At 47.6% G+C, this 20,915-nt stretch overlaps 1 protein-coding gene across 2 annotated transcripts in view; it reads right to left on the bottom strand.

Moving 5' to 3' along the window:
* Positions 1–20,915, bottom strand: part of ME3 (malic enzyme 3) — a 140,202-nt gene that overhangs the window by 103,932 nt on the left and 15,355 nt on the right. For both annotated transcript variants that reach the window (XM_044284932.1, XM_044284931.1), the window contains exon 2: positions 13,918–14,146. In XM_044284932.1, coding sequence (XP_044140867.1) covers positions 13,918–14,139 — 222 coding nt within the window. In that variant the 5' untranslated portion in view covers positions 14,140–14,146. The remainder of the gene's footprint in view (positions 1–13,917; positions 14,147–20,915) is intronic.

The following is a 20,915-nucleotide window of genomic DNA, read 5'->3' as shown; positions in this document are numbered from 1 at the left end:
TGAGGATGGAGTCAAGCTCAACTCCCAGTCCTACTGCCAGTTTCTGGAAGACACCTTCTTCAAGCAGTGGTACAGGAAGAAGTCTGCATCCTTCAAGAAAAACATGATTTTCATGCAGGACAATGCTCCATCACACGCGTCCAAGTACTCCACAGCGTGGCTGGCAAGAAAGGGTATAAAAGAAGAAAATCTAATGACATGGCCTCCTTGTTCACCTGATCTGAACCCCATTGAGAACCTGTGGTCCATCATCAAATGTGAGATTTACAAGGAGGGAAAACAGTACACCTCTCTGAACAGTGTCTGGGAGGCTGTGGTTGCTGCTGCACGCAATGTTGATGGTGAACAGATCAAAACACTGACAGAATCCATGGATGACAGGCTTTTGAGTGTCCGTGCAAAGAAAGGTGGCTATATTGGTCACTGATTTGTTTTTGTTTTGTTTTTGAATGTCAGAAATGTATATTTGTGAATGTTGAGATGTTATATTGGTTTCACTGGTAAAAATAAATTATTGAAATGGGTATATATTTGTTTTTTGTTAAGTTGCCTAATAATTATGCACAGTAATAGTCACCTGCACACACAGATATCCCCCTAAAATAGCTAAAACTAAAAACAAACTAAAAACTACTTCCAAAAATATTCAGCTTTGATATTAATGAGTTTTTGGGGTTCATTGAGAACATGGTTGTTGTTCAATAATAAAATTAATCCTCAAAAATACAACTTGCCTAATAATTCTGCACTCCCTGTATTATCTCAGTTGCCTGCCTTTTATCTAGTACGTAGACCTAGCGTACAATAACACTGTCGAAAATAACCACACAGCTTGTCTTTATTAATGAAGTAGTCCACAAAAAATGCTTTTCGAGGATAACCCCTTCTTCAGATTTACAGGACCTATACCAATATGATATACATACAATTTTTTTAAAGAAAAATTGTGCTAATTTCGTGTATATTTATAGAGTAACTGTCAACTGTATAAAACAAGGCATACAGCCTGGTAGGGTTGATCATGCTGATGAAGACGATACCCTTACGATGACTCTCCATGGCCCCATTATTGAGAACACTGCATTTTTATTTATATGCATATTACCTAACTGGAGCACCAAGTGGCTGTCCAGAGCGCTCAGAGCACCAGTTTGATACACCCCCTTCAGCTTCAGTCCCTTCCCCTGGATTGACAGGGCTAGTCTAGAACTGAGACCTATATTCTCCACCTGTGCTGTATCCTCTGGTCTCGGCGCTTGCTCAGTTTGAGTCTGTGTTGCTTGGAGCCCAGCAGGAGAAACACTGAGCAAGCGCTGAGACCAGTCATCCAGTCTGTGGAGACACAGCACAGGCACAAAATGACAAGTCTAGGAGCTTGCTCCATTTGAATGGTGCTAGGGTTAATCCTGTCGAGTAAACCAATACCTGTCTTATGTCATTCCAGTGAAAATTAAAATGTTATTAATATGTTCATTATGTCTTTGGAGCCCCTTGGAGCTCCTCCAGAATCACTTCCTAAAATTTCCCATCCCTGATTGACAAGGCCAGTTGTCTTTTCCTGGTCGTGTAATCTCGTGCCTGAACAGTAGTGTGAACTATTGGCACACGCGCAATGGTCATCAGTGATGCCTGGAAAGCAGAGGCAGAATCACTGCGCATGCGCAGGCAGACACTGAAAAGTACGGAAGAGGTGCAAGATCACTGCCCTGACCATCAAGGGGATGAGGAGAGCAGCCTAAAGGCGTAATTAGCATATCAATAAAATGTTAATTGTCACCGGAATGGCTGAATGGAAAAATATAAGGCAGGTATGGTTTTACTCAGCTGGATCAACCCTACCAGACATTATTGCCTCATTTAATAGGGTTGATCATTTTAAAAGGCACTGTACAGGATTGAAAAACACTTCTTCTAGAAGTCTAAGCAGAGGGCCATTCTCAGTTTCAAGGGAAACGTATAGTTGGGCAAAATCTCACTAGGGGTCCCAGATGTCGGACCCATGCGATCAGCTGAATACCGATGCAGCATATTTCAGCAGCGCCATTTTATACAGGGAAAAAAGTTGAACTCGTTGAAGAACGGAGAAGAAGGATTTGTAAAAGCTTCCTCTAAGCCTTTCTGCCATAAAGTGAGGAGCCATTATCCGCCAGAAGGTTGATTTTAGCTCTGCGACCATTAATACCCATAGAGGCTACTGCGTTATTACTCTAAATTGCAGGCTCATTAAGAGCAATTTGTTGCAGTCTGGTATTCAAGGGTCGTGATTAAAAGCTATGCAGCATCTATAAAAGAATTCTTTGCAACACGTAGGAATCGGCGGCGGATAAAAGCAGCCATTATGTGCCGCCCCCCCCCCCACTATATTAAATCTGGGCATTGCTGAGCAGTACCGCATTGGCACAAATTATTCAGCATACAAGTGAAGTTATTTCAGATTAAATAGCATTCGGTCCTAAATGGGTTTGAGAGATTAAATAAAATGAAATATCACACTGCCCAACGTGGTTGCAAAAAATGCTTTCATACATCACCCAGCATGCATCAGTGCTGCAGGCTCAGGACTGGAGAACGGTGCGGTAATACGGCGCTCTGCTCTATTCTGTGGAGACCAAGCTCCCAATAAAGGGAATAGCTTTCATCGCCTCCGCTGTGCGCCGTCTGTTGAAGGAGACCTAGGTTTTGTATTGTACACTTGCATTTTACTCTCCTACATAGACTGTAATGAGATTAAAGCTTTTTGGAACAGCCATTTGTAATGTTAACAAGAAAAAAGGATTTTCAAGATAAAGGGAATTTCGTGATAAAACATTTTCAATCCAGTTTCTTTTTGTCAAAAAACATTCTGCCCAAAAGAAGCGCACCGAGGCCCTGCCCCCGCAGACGGCACAGGCACCCCAGGCACCGAGGCCCTGCCCCCGCAGAGAGCACAGGCGCCTCCGCAGACTGCACAGGCACCCCGCCCTCGCAGACGGCACAGGCACCCCGCAGACGGCACAGGCACCCCGCCGACGGTACAGGCACCCCGCCGACGGCACAGGCACCCCGCCACCGCAGACGGCACAGGCACCCCGCCACCGCAGACGGCACAGGCACCCCGCAGACGGCACAGGCACCCCGCAGACGGCACAGGCACCCCGCAGACGGCACCCCGCAGACGGCACAGGCACCCCGCCCCCGGCGCAGACGGCACAGGCACCCCGCCCCCGGCGCAGACGGCGCAGGCACCCCGCCCCCGGCGCAGATGGCGCAGGCACCCCGCCCCCGGCGCAGACGGCGCAGGCACCCCGCCCCCGACGGCGCAGGCACCCCGCCCCCGCCCCCGACGGCGCAGGCACCCCGCCCCCGGCGCAGACGGCGCAGGCACCCCGCCCCCGGCGCAGACGGCGCAGGCACCCCGCCCCCGGCGCAGACGGCGCAGGCACCCCGCCCCCGGCGCAGATGGCGCAGGCACCCCGCCCCCGGCGCAGACGGCGCAGGCACCCCGCCCCCGACGGCGCAGGCACCCCGCCCCCGCCCCCGACGGCGCAGGCACCCCGCCCCCGGCGCAGACGGCGCAGGCACCCCGCCCCCGGCGCAGACGGCGCAGGCACCCCGCCCCCGGCGCAGACGGCGCAGAGACCCCGCCCCCGCAGACAGCACAGAGACCCCGCCCCCGCAGACAGCACAGAGACCCCGCCCACGCAGACAGCACAGAGACCCCCGCCCCCGCAGACAGCACAGAGACCCCGCCCCCGCAGACAGCACAGAGACCCCGCCCCCGCAGACAGCACAGAGACCCCGCCCCCGCAGACAGCACAGAGACCCCGCCCCCGCAGACAGCACAGAGACCCCGCCCCTGCAGACAGCACAGAGACCCTGCCCCCGCAGACAGCGCAGGCACCCCGCCCCCGACGGCGCAGGCACCCCGCCCCCGCCCCCGACGGCGCAGGCACCCCGCCCCCGGCGCAGACGGCGCAGGCACCCCGCCCCCGGCGCAGACGGCGCAGGCACCCCGCCCCCGCGCAGACGGCGCAGAGACCCCGCCCCCGCAGACGGCACAGAGACCCCGCCCCCGCAGACAGCACAGAGACCCCGCCCACGCAGACAGCACAGAGACCCCGCCCCCGCAGACAGCACAGAGACCCCGCCCCCGCAGACAGCACAGAGACCCCGCCCCCGCAGACAGCACAGAGACCCCGCCCCCGCAGACAGCACAGAGACCCCGCCCCCGCAGACAGCACAGAGACCCCGCCCCCGCAGACAGCACAGAGACCCCGCCCCCGCAGACGGCACAGAGACCCCGCCCCTGCAGACAGCACAGAGACCCTGCCCCCGCAGACAGCACAGGCACCTTGCCCCCCTGTACAGCGCACAGGCACTCTGCCCCACCCTGCCTGCATGTGCAGCCTTCTCTCTTTCACTTTGCAGGCTCCTTTATAGTGATAGGTGTGGGTCCCAGAGATGGGACTCGCAACAATCAGACATTGGTGCCATATCCTATAGATATGCCACCAATGTCTGAGATGGGCCAATGCCTTTTAGCATGCTTCCCATGTGTCCCTCTTTTGGAGGGACAGTTGCTCTTTTTGACCCAAGTCCCTCTGTCCCTCTTTGATCCTTAATTGTCCCTCTTTTTGACCTGGGGAATTAATGCTTAAATGTGTATTAATACATTTACTAAATTGCTCCTTACTAAACTATCTGTACGGTTTCTATCTGTATATTAGACCATAACTTCATTATTTTGGTGAAATTTGCACCTTAAAATATCCAAATCGATGCACACCGCACATATTGTCCCGCCATTTTCAAAAATTGCACGGTATGCTTTTAGATTGGGAGCCCAAATGAGGACAGGGACTGAGTGATGACAATCTCTGTACCGCGCTATGGAATATGTAATAAATATGGAGTGGGTCCATGAGCCCTAGCCAACTCCTTGGACTAGAGATTATACTGCAGTAATAAAGATGTTTCCTAATTCATAATTGTCTTTCCGCGCACTGTATATTGTGCTCAGCAGTTTATTCAGGGTCAAAATGTTGTCACAAGATAATAAATCGCTCTTTGTAAGAGTAAAGAAAAGCAGATACCATGATATTAAATAAAGGGAAGGCTGCTGCCCATGGGCAAAAGTGCTGCAACCAGTTATAGTAATAAAGGGCACATGAAAAAATGGCGCACACCAAACAGTCACAAGATTAAATCCCAAAGTTTATTAATATCCAAAACATGATCACAAACAAAGTAAAAAAAAAACAACAACAGACATGCCACGGAAGTGCTTCGTAGTGCTTTTGCAGCCTTCTGCTCCGTGCGTCCGCACCGTGAAATGGTTGTGGACCCGCTGTATGCGGGCCGCAATATGGGCAAAGCTGGCACACAGTTGCATGCATGAGGCCTAGTACAGTCCAAAGCCTGAGGCTTATCAGAGCCATGAAGTTCCTCGGGGGTGGGCAGTACAAGACTGACATCATCTGTGGAGTTTGTGGGAATATACATGTTTAAGATGTAGACAGCATAAATTTAGCGTTCTTTTACATGGGCAGATATTCTGCTGGTAATGGCCCTCAGACCAGAGTGAGACTTCGTAATTGCTGCCGCACAGAGTGGTCTGAATGAGAAGATATCCTGGTTGAAGTTCGTATACAGGGGTGTCTCTGCTACATCCCGCTGGATCGTGCTCCAGCAGGCCGCTCTAACAAGGTCTGTGATGATTGGACAGCATCAGATTGGGGAAGAAACCTCCCTTTGCAGCTTGGTGACGTGGTAGCCACTTCAAATTTGCATGTTGGGTGCCATAAGTTTAGGGGGGCAGATGAAATAAATAATGCCATGTTTTTAGAAGCTGCACTATATACATAATTTTTTACACGGTGACACATCTTACACTCAATTGTTGATATTCTTGTTTCTCTTCCACCCATGTTACATTGCAGAGCAGGAATTTATCGGCCATGGGCGAGGTGTGTTACGTCAAAGGGAACGCCCCTAAACTACCCCAGCCTGCCTTGAATCATGACTAGAACACTCTGTACAAACAGTAATGCCTTTGGATATGGCCTAAACCCCAGACTGCTGATACAAGAGCAGACCACCACTTGGCAGCAGAACCTCTCGGAGATCCTCACCTCATTTTGACAAGTCTATATTCAGAACCAACAGGTAGAAGTCAGTGGCAATGGCAGTCTGCGGAATGGCTTACTCTTCTGGGAGGCAGGGAGGTGTCCCCTTTGTCTACAAGTCTTCTGTATATTCTGGTAGAGTAGGCAACCTTGACTATAGCAAACAACCTTGACAATTTATCAAAGTGAGAATTCTAAGAGGAGCGATGTACATCATTCATGTTTCCATAGGGTTTCATGATTGAGTTATTCGACAACGTCATGGAGGACATGAATTTTTCGAGATTGAAGAGCACTACAGGTAGCCCGACTGACCACAGGGAACAATAGCGAAAAAATATGGGTGGACAGCACTCCTTGGTAATGATGTATCGGGTGCTCGTCTCCAGGAGGGGTGGTAAAAAGCCCCTAGTAGAACAACTTGTAGATATCCAGAAAAATAAAAAACGGAGACAGCACGTCCAAAAAGGTGCAAAAAGTGGAATTTATTTTCAGCATGCTTGAAAAAGGCTAACATGCAGCCGAAACGTTGCATCCGGAATAAATTCCACTTTTTGCACCTTTTTGGACGTGCTGTCTCCGTTTTATATTTTTTTTATTTTTTTATTTTTATTTTTCTGGATATCCACAGGGAACAATAGACAGCATGCATTCAGGGGTGCAGCAAAAATACACATTTTTTGTTGTGTCCCTTTAAAAGTAGGCCATTTCAAGTCTTTGCATCTTTAGCGAGTTCAGTTTGCAAGAGGGGTTGTCCCACCTCCCAAATTCATCACCAGTCAACAGAATCGGTGATAAATTTATAATTACTGGGGGGGTTCATCAGCTGGGATCACACAGGGGATTGAGGAACCCCTATTACTCTGATGGGCTAGCGTTCCATCAGTAGCTAGACTCTCAACAGCTCTAAACATTGCTGTGTAGACCAAACCTCAGAACCTGGATGACGATAAAACAGCCGGTCATACAATGCATCTCTGTCCTCTAAGAACAGATTATAAAATGCTGATGCATCTCCACAATCTCACTCTCGCATGTAGAATTATCCTCTTTTATTACATTTATCATAGAGAATAATTAACTAATCAAGTTGTCAGAAAGATAACTACCATTCAGGACTTTGGATCCCATCATTTAGAAGAATGAGCGGTACTGGAGGTTATTCCATGAAATCCAACGCCTCTCCATATTCCGTATAGGACATCATAGAAGCAGGCACCATGCTCAAGATTTCCCCTCTATTAGCTACTGAGAAACATTTTAGATGGCTGTCCATTTATGTAAATGGACAACATGTAATACCATATGTTTCCTGCACTGGCCGCTGCAGAAGAAACATGCAGCCACCAGCTGAAGTGCTGCTCAATCTAGACTAATTGTGGTCCCTTGTTTCTGAGATCAGACCCTCAACTATCAAAGTTCTGGCATATCCTAGCAATATGCTTTGCTATAACGAGGGAATTCACCTTTAAAAAGGAGGGGAACAGAAGATGCTGGCGATTAGGGGCCACATATTGACGGATGTTCACAGATTTTAAGTCAAGAGTTTACAGACGTGCAACAAGACTTCAGATTAGAGAAAAGTGTTCTGCAAAGTCATCAGATATCAGGGAGAAGTGCTTCCTCCCGTGCAGAATGAAGCTCTCATCAGAAATGCTGAAATAATGGCATTTCTAGATAAAGGGGAACAATCCCTCACTCTGCACAGCAGTCACAGGAAGGAGCCCCGCAGACTCAGCACAAAGATAGAGCACATGAACCTTGCGTGACGTCTCCACCACCAAGAAAAGACAGGACCTCAGAGACCTTGTCTCAATTTATGGAACCTTCTCTCGGGAAATATCAGCCACTAGACACAGGCTGGGAAGGAGAGTCTAAACAATGGGGGTCTGGCAGAGGAGACCCCCAGACATCCAGAAACTGAACCCTTGAGATGATCAGAGACATGGAAGAAACCATGGTATTAAGGGTGGACATGCTACAGGCGAGGACTATAGTACAACCATGGGGTGGGCGATATGGCCTAAAATCTATATTGTGATATAATTTTAAAGTATGTGCGATATATTCAAACTTAAACTTTATTTTTTTTGTTACTTTTTATTTAATAACCATTAGTCTCCTTAGGGGCTAGAACCCTTGTCCTATTCACTCTAATAGAGATCTATCAGGGTGAATAGGATCTCGCACTCTCCCTGCTGCCCTGTACATAGTACACACAGCAGCAGGGAGCCGACTATGGCAGCCAGGGCTTCAGTAGTGTCCTGGCTGCCATGGTAACCGATCGGAGCCCCAGGATTACACTGCTGGGGCTCCGATCAGAAGCTGCCACCCTGGGGCCACTGCCACCAATGATTTAATCGTGTGGAGGGGGGGCCCGCAATTAATATAATACTTAGAAGGGAGGGGCTGTGGCCACTGCGCCACCAATGAATATAGTTGATATGTCTGAATACAAACATAGCCTGCATGTGCCGGCCATATCCTAAACCTGACCTCTATTACGGCGTGCCGTGATCCGCCGCAATTAACCCCTCAAGACCTATCTGTTCTCATTGGTGGCGCAGTGGCCACAGTCCCTCCTCCTCCTACTCTGTTCTCATTGGTGGCGGAGTGGCCACAGTCCCTCCCCTCCTCCTCCTAGTCTGCTCTCATTGGTGGTCAGCGGCAGCCGCACACAGTAGGGAGGGAGGGACTCCCTCCTTCTCCACTGTGCCGGCTCAGGTGCGTGCCGAAAGCGGCACATGCCATGTTCTACCGCGATATGGCGATATAAACAAAATCTCTATCGTTGGCCAAATTTATATTGCATATCATCTATATCGCCCACCCCTAGTTCAACTTGATGAACATATATAAAGCTTGACATAACTTCAGATGCATGTTGGCCGAACCCAACATTTTGGTGGGATTGGCCAACCATTTAATGTGTCTGGAGGCCTTCAAACACCTGCCACCAACTATGGAGGGCTGGACTTTATAGGGTTAAACATGGCAGATCATTTTGTTATTGAGGAGATAAGCCACCAACCTATAAAAATGGGCATGTATATGGGGAAATTGGTAGAGGCGGATGTCGGTAGAGGTGGATCCTCTGGATAGGTCATCAGCATCTGATCGGTGGGGGTCCGACACCCAGGACCCCCACCGATCAGCTGTTTGAGAAGGCACCGGTGTTCCTGTGAGCATCGCGGTCTCCTTCGTACTTTGTATAGCAGCTGTGCTTGGTATTGCGCTCAGCCCTATTCCCTTCTATGGGGCTGAACTGCTCCTAGGCCATGTGACCGATGAACGTGTCGTTACACCTAGGGAAAGCTGGGACAAGGCTGTGGCAGTACTGTGAGCTGTGGTGCCTTCTCAAACAGCTGATCGTCGGGGGTCCCGGGTGTCAGACCCCACCGATCAGATGCTGATGAGCTATCTAGGAGGAAAGATCATCAGTATAAAAGTCTCGGAAAACCACTTTTGACTACGACGGCTAAAGAGACCATCAGCGAGAGGGGGCTTGGGACTGGTTGGTCCAGGGGCGGACTGACCATACAGGCACTCGGGCATGAACCGAGGGCCCATGGCCACTAGGGGGCCCAGCGAGAGGTGGAGCGTTTGGGTCGGCCGCCTCTGGCTCGGCATTGCTGGGGGGCCCATTGCTGACCCAAACGCCCAAAAACTACGGCGGGGCATGGAAGCGCATAGTTCCCTGCCCCGCCGATCACCGCTATAGGCTTCAGGCCTACAAGGCCTGAAGCCTATGCGGTAGTATTCCTGGCACAGGCAGGCGCGATGACGTCATCGCGCGTGCCTGTGCAGGGATGCAGCACAGTGACGTGTGCCGCGCACCTGCCTATCCACGAGTGACTGCCAGGAGTCTGGGACACAGGCAAGTATTGGCTTTTATTTTATTTTTTTGTGTGCCAAACTGCCAACTTTGGGGGACATCACTGGGGGGCACAGAAGGCGAGGATACATATTACTGAAGGGACAGTAGGGGGCAAATTACTACATGGGGGCAGTGTGGGGGAAATTAATACTGTGGGGGCAGTCTGGGAGAAATTAATACTGTAGGGGAAATTAATATTGTGGGGGACAATTAATATTGTGGGGCAGTGTAGGGAAAAATTACTACTGTGAGGGAAAAATTACTACTGTGAGGGCAGTCTGGAGAGAAATCAATGCTGTGGGGGCAGTGTGGGGGAATTAATACTGTGGGGTCAGTGTGGGGGACAATTGGTACTATGGGGTCAGTGTGGGGGACAATTGGTACTGTGGGGGACAATTGCTACTGGGTAGGAACTATAGGGGCATTTCTATTACAAGGACATATTAGGGGACGTTATTTTTCAGGGACACTATACGGGTATTATTACCTGGAGCACAATATATGATTTTATTATTACTGGGGGAACTCTAGGGGACATTATAATTGCTGTAGACACCATAGGGACATTTGGGGGGTCATTTATCAAACTTTTGCAAAGTAGAACTGGCTTAGTTGCAACCAGATTCCACTTTTAAATTTAGACAGCTCCTTTTGAGAATGAAAGGTGGAAACGTATTGGTTGCTTTGGGCAACTAAGCCAGTTGTACTTTACACTAGTTTGATACATGACCCCAATATGAGAATTCTAACGTGTTTTTGTAACAAACTCTGTAGAGACAAGATGCGGCTGAAAGAATTAGTCATGGCGGTCTGGGTCAAATGGAGGAGAAGAGGAAAGAGAAGATCTACATGACAGGAGAGGTCACTGGATGTAACAGATATGTGGTGCTGTATTCCCCTATATGTAGAGCTGGCTCACTACTGTGACCTGCGTCTCATCTTCTCCTCCAAGTGTTTTTTTTATTATAAGGCTACTATCACACTAGCGTTAAAGTTTTCCGGTATTGAGTTCTGTCATAGGGTCTCAATACCAGAAAAAAACGCTTCCGTCTTTTCCCCATTCATTGTCAATGGGGACAAAACTGAACTGAACAGAACGGAATCCTCCAAAATGCATTCCGTTCCATTTAGTTTTGTTCCCAGACCGGAAAGAAAACGCAGCAAGACGGATCTGACACAATAGAAACCGGTTCCGTCGCCCATTGACTTTCAATGGAGTTCATGACGGATCCGTCTTGGCTATGTTACAGATAATACAACCGGATCCGTTCATAACGGAGGCAGATGGTTGTATTATCAGTAACGGAAGCGTTTTTGCTGAACCCTGCCGGATCGAGCAAAAACGCCAGTGTGAAAGTAGCCCAATTTATGTATTTTAAATTTGACAACTAAAAATTTTATTTGGCTCCTGGGTATTTTTGCAGTCCTATGTAACACTACAGATAACATAAGGTAAAAGGGTTCTATGGGATTTACATATTGATATAGGTGATGTGCGCGGTGCGATATGTGGGTGTGGCTTGAGGGTGGGCGGGGACACAGGGGCCCCATAATCTCCTATTGCCCGGGGGCCCCATGAGTTGTCAGTCCGCCCCTGGGTTGGTCTCATCACCTTTGCCATTTGGTGGACTCCCTTTTCTAGAGAAACCATATGGTTACCAAACATTGGGATAGGGAACTGGCCAAAGAGTCATGGAAAGGTTATGGAGAGAGAAGCGCCCTCCGTTCCAGTAGCAGCGCCTCTCTTATCCACAGGCTGCCTCTGTTATTGCAGCTCCAGTCTCATTCAGGCGATTGGGGATGAGCTGCAGTACCAGACAGAGCCCATGGACAAGAGTGGCGCTGTGACTCCCAATTTTAACTAAAATTTTCCTTTAAATCTAACTCATCACATTGGCGGGGGACTATAAACAGGACGGAGGTGCATTCATAAAGACTTCTAGGGGGTGCAGAGGTTGCGGTAATACTCTCGGCCCCTTCTCTAGTATTATAAATGGCATTAGAATTTTTCACTGGGGCCCAGTAATTTCTGGTCCCCTTAATAAAGGGGGTCTGCCTATGTTTCAGAAATAGGGCCACGCTGGTCCATGGGCAGTGCTTGGTATTGCAGGTCAGCCCCATTCAAGGAAAGTTCACAAGAGTGATGCCGTTTCTGGGAAGCAGTTAGGGAATTGCTATTTATGCAGTTCTCTAATGTAATCCTCATTATGGCTCCAAACCTTCTATGCTGTAGAGAGATCTTTCCCCGTACATTCCTAGCATCGCTCCGATAACAGCTCACACTACCGGCATGTGTTGGGTGTCAACACTTTTTTTTTCCTCCAAGGAACTTCTCCTCTCAAGGACATTGAATAAATGACACGGGGCCAGGTATGAGCCTGGAGCAATTACCAGTGTGAGGAACGCGAGAGCTGACGTACGGTTTTCAATGGCATGCGATCTGGGCTCCATATTCAATAGGCATTTCTAAGAATTAACTATTGATGACCTATCCTCGGGATGGATCATCAATATCATATCGGTGGGGGTCCGACACCCAGCACCTCTGCCGATCAGGGACCCGTGACATCGCCTTTGTGCAGCTGAATCCCGTCTAAGTTAAAGGGGTTTTCCCATGATTAATGTAAAAAAAATTATATCAGACATCATACAGCACATGACAATCTCCTTCTATAAAAGCTAGAACCAGCCCTGTACCTCACATGGATCCAGAGATCTCCCCATTCACTGCTCCAATTACTCTGGTGGCAGCTCAGGGGGTGTGTCCTTTCTTTAGCAGCCCTCTCTCTATCACAGCTCAGGGGCGTGTCCTTTCTGCAGCAACCCTCTCCCTATCACAGCTCAGGGGTGTGTCCTTTCTGCAGCAGCCCTCTCCCCATCACAGCTCGGGGGTGTGTCCTTTCTGCAGCAGCCCCCTCCCTATCACAGGTCAGGGGTGTGTCCTTTCTGCAGCAGCCCCCTCCCTATCACAGCTCAGGGGTGTGTCTTTTCTGCAGCAACCCTCTCCCTATCACAGCTCGGGGGGGGGGGGGTGTCCTTTCTGCAGCAGCCCTCTCCCTATCACAGCTCGGGGGGTGTGTCCTTTCTGCAGCAGCTCTCTCCCTATTACAGCTCAGGATGCAGTTGAAGGATGAAACTGAGCATGTGCGGCCTTTTCAGTGAGCCAAAGAAATAGGAAAATGAAAAATAGCAGGTGGCGCTATACGGATATATCTTATTAAATATGGGTACTTTCACATTAGCGGCAAGGGAGTCCGGCAGGAGAACAGCCTGTCTGATCCGTCCTGCCGCTAGTTCACGTGTGCCCCCGGACTGCCGCTCCGTCCCCTTTGACTATAATGGGGGCGGGGGCGGAGTTCCGGCGGCGGCACGGCGAGAGGCAGCCGGACTAAAAGTACTGCACGTCAAAAAAGCGCATGTGAAAGTAGCCTTACTCAGTGGCTATACTTTTTTATTACATGCAAGTATTTAGATCCAGGTGCTGGTTTGAAAAATGTAGAATATTTTTTGTGGGGGTAATCCCTTTAATGGGACTGAGCTGCAGTACCAAATATAGCCACTATACAATGTATGGCGCTGTGCTTAATATACTATGAAGAGGAAGCGATGTGGGTCCAACGTTGTGGCCCTTTCAAAAGGGTAATCGGCAGGGGTTCCAGGAGTCAGACCCCCATCGATTAGATATTGAAGACATGCCCTGAGGCTAAACCCCCTTTAACAAGCCCCAACACCACCTTTAAGCTAGAACATACTGTATGTGTGTTATTCAGGTCCTCAAGTATTTTTTTAAAGATATCTGCTTGCCTACAGCAAATACAAACCAGGCCCCTCCTTACGACGACCTCTGCCAGAGTCATCATGGAGGCACCAGTGCATCGGGAGAGGTCACCAGTAAGAGACTGGTACAGCAGAATATACCTGTAGGCACTGACTTACCTTATTGAGTTGGGGGTTCCTGGTGATGTCATAGCCCCTCTTTTTGATGGTTGGGGTCATGTCTGGATGCACAGCAGCAGGCCCCGAGTGGCACACCCTCACCAGCTCCCATGTAGCTCTGTGAGGATCTCTGAGAGGCAGAAGCCGTGATCCCATTCTCAGGGCGCACCTGGAAACGCGGCTTCCGACGGACATTGTGTGTTTAACGATCAAGCTGTTCATCTTTTGTCTGAAATAAAAAAAAATAGATAAATATATAATAGACGCCCCAAAATCTACAGGCTAAAATTGCAGCAGGAAAGGGTGCGGATGTAGCAGAGCTGAGAGGGCGTGTAAAGTCATGCTTTACTCCTGTTTGGTTTTGCAATAAAAACCCTTCCTTTTCACAATCTGCAGATCAGAATTGACTGAACGGCAACTGTCTGCAGCAGGAGCACGCCCCCACTGTTCTGCCTGAGACCAGACACACCCCTTTATTAATCCCGCCCCCCCATTCAATTGTGTGTCCTCTAAAGGTTTCTAAAGTATGCCAGTATGTGGCAGACAGCCAGAAAACACCCTGCAGCTTTTCAGGGGCCCCCTTTCTTTCCAAGGGCCCCATAGGTAAAGGAGCTGTCTCTATGAATTCAGAGCCTTGAAATATACTAGAAATAGTTTGCACATTTCAGCTACGGGACAAGATAGCTTACATTATAAGGCTGGGTGGCGATCCATCCGGGCCCCCATTACAGCTGCCATAGAGGCTGTTACTCAGCTTATCCAGGGTTCTGAGAATTAAATCTGTTTATTTAGGGATCTACACAAGAATGCATCGGTAATGGTCCTCTTATAGGGGCAGATTAAGGTCCCAACAGGGTGACACTAAGTGATCGAACAATCGCACTAGCAGTCATCATAGTTTGCATCGTGTAAAAAGCTCTTTTTAAAGGGCATCTGTCAGCAGTTCTGTACCTGGCTGACCGGTTACATGTGCACTTGACAGCTAAAGGCATCTGTGTTGGTCCCATGTTCATATGTGTCCACATTGCTGAGAAAAATGATGTTTTATCATATGCAAATGAGCCTCTAGGAGCAACGGGGGCGTTATCGTTACACCTATAAGCATTACTCTGGCATCTGATCATCCGAAACGCTGCTGTTTCTGGCACAGAATAAGCCAAGAATTTGGACTACTAAAGAACAGAACACGCCATTGCTTTTATTTTGGATGGCTCTCCATGGAGACACAGTGGTAAAATCACAGCATTACCGACTCTACTTTCTGGTGACTCAAAGGGTTTCTGGGGTCCTATATACACAGAGGGTGGGCCCTCAGAATCATTTCCTCTGGTGGGCCCAAGGGATGCTTCCTGTAGAAGAAAGTTTGTAATATACTTATCATCCCGAAGATGCAGTTCTGAAAATCACATCCGTTACCAGGTTTCCATGTCATTTCCGCTGTGGATGGGGCCAGAACTATTCCTCTCCCTGGCGCATGCGCAGATGAGGTGGATTCAGGTGTTTGCGTAAGTACCACAGAGAGGAATAGTTCTGTCCCCGTCCGCAGCGGAAGTGACGTCCCATCCGTGGGTCCGGCCAGACACCTGGTAAAGAGGTGACCTCTGTGGAAGCAGGACTTTCACAAAAAAAAAACATCATGTGATCAGGGTCCCGAGCGATTCCCAATCCATAAAACTTTGGGAAGTTAAATATATAACAAACTTTCTTCTACAGGCGAAGCAATGTAATTAAAATGGTTTTCTGAGATTTTTATACTAAGGATCTATCCTCCGGATAGGTCATCAGTATCTGATTAGTGGGGGTCCGACCCTCGGGACCCCACCGAACAGCTGTTTGAAAAGGCACCGGTGCTCCTGTGAGCACCGCGGCCTTCTCCGTGCTCGCCAAGCACAGCGCCATACATTGTATAGCAGTTGTGCTTGGTATCTCGCTCACCCGCATTCACTTCTATGAGGCTCAGGGGTGTACTTAGCCTTTCTGCTGCCTGGGGCGAAAACTGAAACGGTGCACTAATGCCAATTTCTTAACCTAACCCTCTTTGCCACAATGAAAGCGCTCATTGCCCATGGCCCTTCTGCTGCCCCTACTTGGTGCTGCCTGAGACGATCGCCTCACCTGATAAGGCTAAGCTCTATTAGGCCACGTGACCGATGAACATGTAAATCATTGTCCTACGGAAAGCTGAGAGAAGGCCAGGTTGCTCACAGAAGTGCCACTGCTTTCTCAGACAGCTGATCGGCAGGGGTCCCGGTGTCAGATCCCCATCGATCAGATACCGATGACCTATCCAGAGGATAGGTCATCAGTATAAAAAAGTCTCGGATAATACCTTTAAAGGGATATTCTCACTTCAGCAAAAGGCATTTATCATGTAGAGGAAGTTAATACAAGGCACTTGTCCATATTGCCTCCTTTGCTGGCTGGATTACTTTTTCCATTACATTATACACTGCTTCCTTCCATGGTTACGACCGCCCTGTAATCCAGCAGCTGTGGCCGTGTTTGCACACTGTAAGAAAAAGCATCGACCTCTCTGGTGGCCAGGACGGTAAAAGTGCACATAGGCCTGTGCTTTTTCCTACAATGTGCAAGTAGGACCCCCACTGCTGGATTACATGGTGGTCATAACCCCTGGACACAAGCAGTGCATAATGGGATGAAAAAATGAATCCAGTCAGCAAAGGAGGCAATATGGACAATCACAATACATTAGTAAGAGCCTTGTATTAAATTTGTCTACACGATAAATGCTATTTGCTGAAATGAGACAATCCCTTTAAAGGGAGTCTGTCAACTACTTTGAGCATTATAGACCGCTCATATCACAATTTAGCACAGTGGCCCAACATAAAAATAGTACCTGTATTGTTTCTTCCACTTGTCCACAAACGGGACAAAAAAAAGCACTTTTCAAACATATGCATATAAGGGCCTGCAAGTGCCTAGGCCCCTCTCTAATGTGCCCAGATAACCGCTCCCCTTGGATTCCTTTGCCCCCCCCCCTGTAGCTGGCTAGCTAAGACCTGTCCTAGGTTGCTAATATAGCTTGTGTGTTTATACAGCTAGACCTGCCAATAACCTTAATACAGTTCCTATGTTTGTGTGTTAAAGACAAAAGCAGAGTTATTTACAGTGACTTTATGTTTGGATGTCATATTATATATTATGCTCACAGAAGCAGAAAATATAATATGCCTTTAAGATTCATTATATGGATGTAAGGTAAGCTGACAATGACACAACAGAAACAACAGAAAGCATAGAGTTCAACTGTTGTTGCTGGGCAGGAGTCTAGACCAATCACAGCCAGCCTCACACACAGCCTGTGTGGGAAATTCCCCTAGCAGGACCTGCTAGAAGTTATTATTCACCAGAGAGAGAAGCTGAACAGACATTCACTCCACTAAAGAGCTGTGTTTTATAGAAGCAGACAGGCCAAAATAGGTATTTAAAACAGTTATATAATGTTCCTACTGTTAATATAATGATTAGAACTGTATACTAAACCAGTTATGTGTGTGTTTACTTACAGTTCCACCAATTGCAAACTACAAATTCAATTGCAAACTACAAATACCAAACAATTGCAACCATTCAAATTCCATATTGCAATCTATATTGCATACAATGATACCAGATCATACTCAACCAATCTGAAAATAGTTACTGCTAACTGCAAACTGCGACCAAATTCAGCAAGTGAACTATTAGTTAGACCTCAGATATACCTCTCAGAGAGATCAAAGTGCTTAAATAACTTAAAGTGAGAGTACAGATACTCAAGAGAGAAATATATCCACCATTTTATATTGAATGACAAGATTGAACAGTTGAACCACCATCTTATGCATACCGCCATTTTGTGATACTTTATTCAACACATGTTATGTACATAGACTATCTGCTGCGGAGACGGCAGTGTTATATGAAGAAAAGTTGAAGTTAATAAAGAAGTTATTTCAAGCCTTTGGTGTGCTCTTTAAACCTACTGTTTCCATAGAACGGCGCTAGAGGAATTACAGAGTAATAGTCTGGTTAGACTAAAAGTCAGAGATATCAGAATTCTTCTAATGCCACAGAGCAAAGGCACTTCATAGTGCTGCTCCTGCCACACGCCCTCCTATCCTTATTCCTCCTTATTCCTCCTTATTCCTCCTTATTCCTCCTCCCGCCTGCCATGCACACTGTTAACATAAGTGTCTCTGCCCATGGTGGGCAGAGCAGTGCATATGTGCGGGTCTTGCAGCCACGACACCGCCCCTGGGCACTTACAGTGTTTTGTTTTTTTCCCCCTTTATGGACAAGTGAAAGAAACAATACAGGTACTATTTTTATGTTGGGCCACTGTGCTAAATCATCTTATGAGCAGTCTAAAAACACTCAAAGTAGCTGACAGACTCCCTTTAGGACCCATTCACATGTCCGTATGCGTTTTGCGGATCCGCAAATTGACGGACACCGGCAATGTGTGTTCCGCATTTTGCGGACCGCACATCGCCGGCACTCTCATAGAAAATGCCTTAAAATTGCGGCCAAGAATAGGACATGTTCTATTTTTTTGCGGAATGGAAGTGCGGATGCGCACAGCACATTACAGCCTTATTAAAAATAATGTTCCCGCATCTGTTCCGCAAAATTGCGGCACGGATGCGGACTCATTTTGCAAACGTGTGAATGGACCCTAAGGCCTCTTTCACACGGGCGTTGCGGGAAAATGTGCGGGTGCGTTGCGGGAACACCCGCGATTTTTCCACGCGAGTGCAAAACATTGTAATGCGTTTTGCACTCGTGTGAGAAAAATCGCGCATGTTTGGTACCCAAACCCGAACTTCTTCACAGAAGTTCGGGCTTGGGATCGGTGTTCTGTAGATTGTATTATTTTCCCTTATAACATGGTTATAAGGGAAAAATAATAGCATTCTGAATACAGAATGCATAGTAAAATAGCGCTGGAGGGGTTAAAAAAATAAAAATAAATTTAACTCACCTTAGTCCACTTGCTCCCGTAGCCGGCATCTCCTTCTGTCTTCATCTTAGCTTTGTGTAGCAACAGGACCTGTGGTGACGTCACTCCGGTCATCACATGATCCATCACCATGGTAAAAGATCATGTGATGAATGACATCACCAAAGGTCCTTGTTGCTACACAGAGCTAAGATCAAGACAGAAGGAGATGCCGGGCTGCGCGAGCAAGTGGATTAAGGCGAGTTAAAAAATGTTTTTTTTTAACCCCTCCAGCGCTATTTTACTATGCATTCTGTATTCAGAATGCTATTATTTTCCATTATAACCATGTTATAAGGGAAAATGATAATGATCAGGTGTCCATCCCGATCGTCTCCTAGCAACCGTGCGTGAAAATCGCACCGCATCCGCACTTGCTTGCGATTTTCACGCAACCCCATTCACTTCTATGGGGCCTGCGCTGCGTGAAAAACGCACAAAGAGGAGCATGCTGCGATTTTCACGCAACGCACAAGTGATGCGTGAAAATCACCGCTCATGTGAACAGCCCCATAGAAATGAATAGGTCAGGATTCAGTGCGGGTGCAATGCGCACCCGCGCGGAATACTCGCCCGTGTGAAAGGGCCCTAAGTGTTTCCAAATGGAAAAAAAATTGCAAGAAATTATAACAGTTACTAAAATACTTTTGTCCCGGTATCGATACGATACCAGGATTTGCCTTTTATCGATACTAGTCTGTGCTACTGCACAGCCCAGTATCAGAGAACATGAGTGCGCTGCTCTCAGCGCGGCCATGTTCCCTCAGTAGCACAGGGAAGAAGGAAGCAGTATCTCCCTCACCCTGCGCTGCTGCTGCCACCAATGAGAGCGCAGAGGGGCGGAGGAGGGGAGGGGATGTGGCCACTGCGCCACCAATGATAACTAACGTTTAATACATTACAAATACAGGCGGCAGAAACACATTGCCCTGTGCCACACCTGAGGGGTTAACTGCCGCTGATCGCAGCGCCCTGTCATAGGTCGGGTGTCGGCAATATGTTTCTGCCACCGGCTGTATTTGTAATGTATAAAATGTTAGTTATCATTTGTGATGCAGTGCGCCCCCCCCCCCCCCCCGTTCTCCACAGTATTACAGTATTAAAATCGTTGGTGGCAGTGGCCACAGAGTCCCCTCACCTCCTCTTATTAGTGGCAGTCTCTGATCGGAGCCCCAGCAGTGTAATCCTGGGACTCCGATCGGTTACCGTGGCAGCCAGGACGCTATTGAAGCCCTGGCTGCCATGGTAACATCCCTGCTGCTGTGTGTACTATGCACAGGGCAGCAGGGAGAGTGTGACGTCCTATTCACCCTAATAAAGATCTATTAGGGTGAATAGGAAAAGGGATTAAAAGATCCCAGGTTCTACCCCTAAGGGGGGAAAATAGTTATGAAATAAACTGTAAAAAAAAAAAAGTTTTAAAAAAATACACCAAAATAGTATAAATCACCCCCTTTCCCAATTTTACATATAAAATATATAAACAATAAATGATTAAAATATTATATTATATATCGCTACATCCTAAAAGTCCAAAATATTAAAAAAATCTTATGCGGTGAACACTGTAAAAGAAAAAAAAAAAAAAAAAAGAAAAACAACGCGATTCACCATTTTTTTTTTGTCACCTTGTCCTCCCAAAAGATAGGATAGGACTGTTCTATTATGGGCTGGACGTTCCATAAAATGCAGAATGCACGCAGCTTTTTTTTTTGTTTTATTTTGCGTGGTATCGAATGGTATCGCAATACTTTTTTATAGTATCGAAACCGAATTAAAATTTTGGTATTGAAACAACCCTACTACTGGCCCTAATCTTCAAGAAAGTTATGCTTTTCTATTGACTGTCCTATAATCAAGAATATTTCATAATCCAGATCCCATCAATTCCAGATCAAAGGAGTTTTACTACACAATTAAAGTTTTTTTCCCCTCAGCACTGCTCCCGGCCCAGTAACGCTCAGTTGATCCCAGTATGTGTGAAATGACCTTG

The sequence above is a fragment of the Bufo gargarizans genome, chromosome 3 (assembly GCF_014858855.1).
Source record: "Bufo gargarizans isolate SCDJY-AF-19 chromosome 3, ASM1485885v1, whole genome shotgun sequence".
In the NCBI taxonomy this organism is placed as follows: Eukaryota; Metazoa; Chordata; class Amphibia; order Anura; family Bufonidae; genus Bufo; species Bufo gargarizans.
This window is presented reverse-complemented; position numbering and strand designations above follow the sequence as displayed.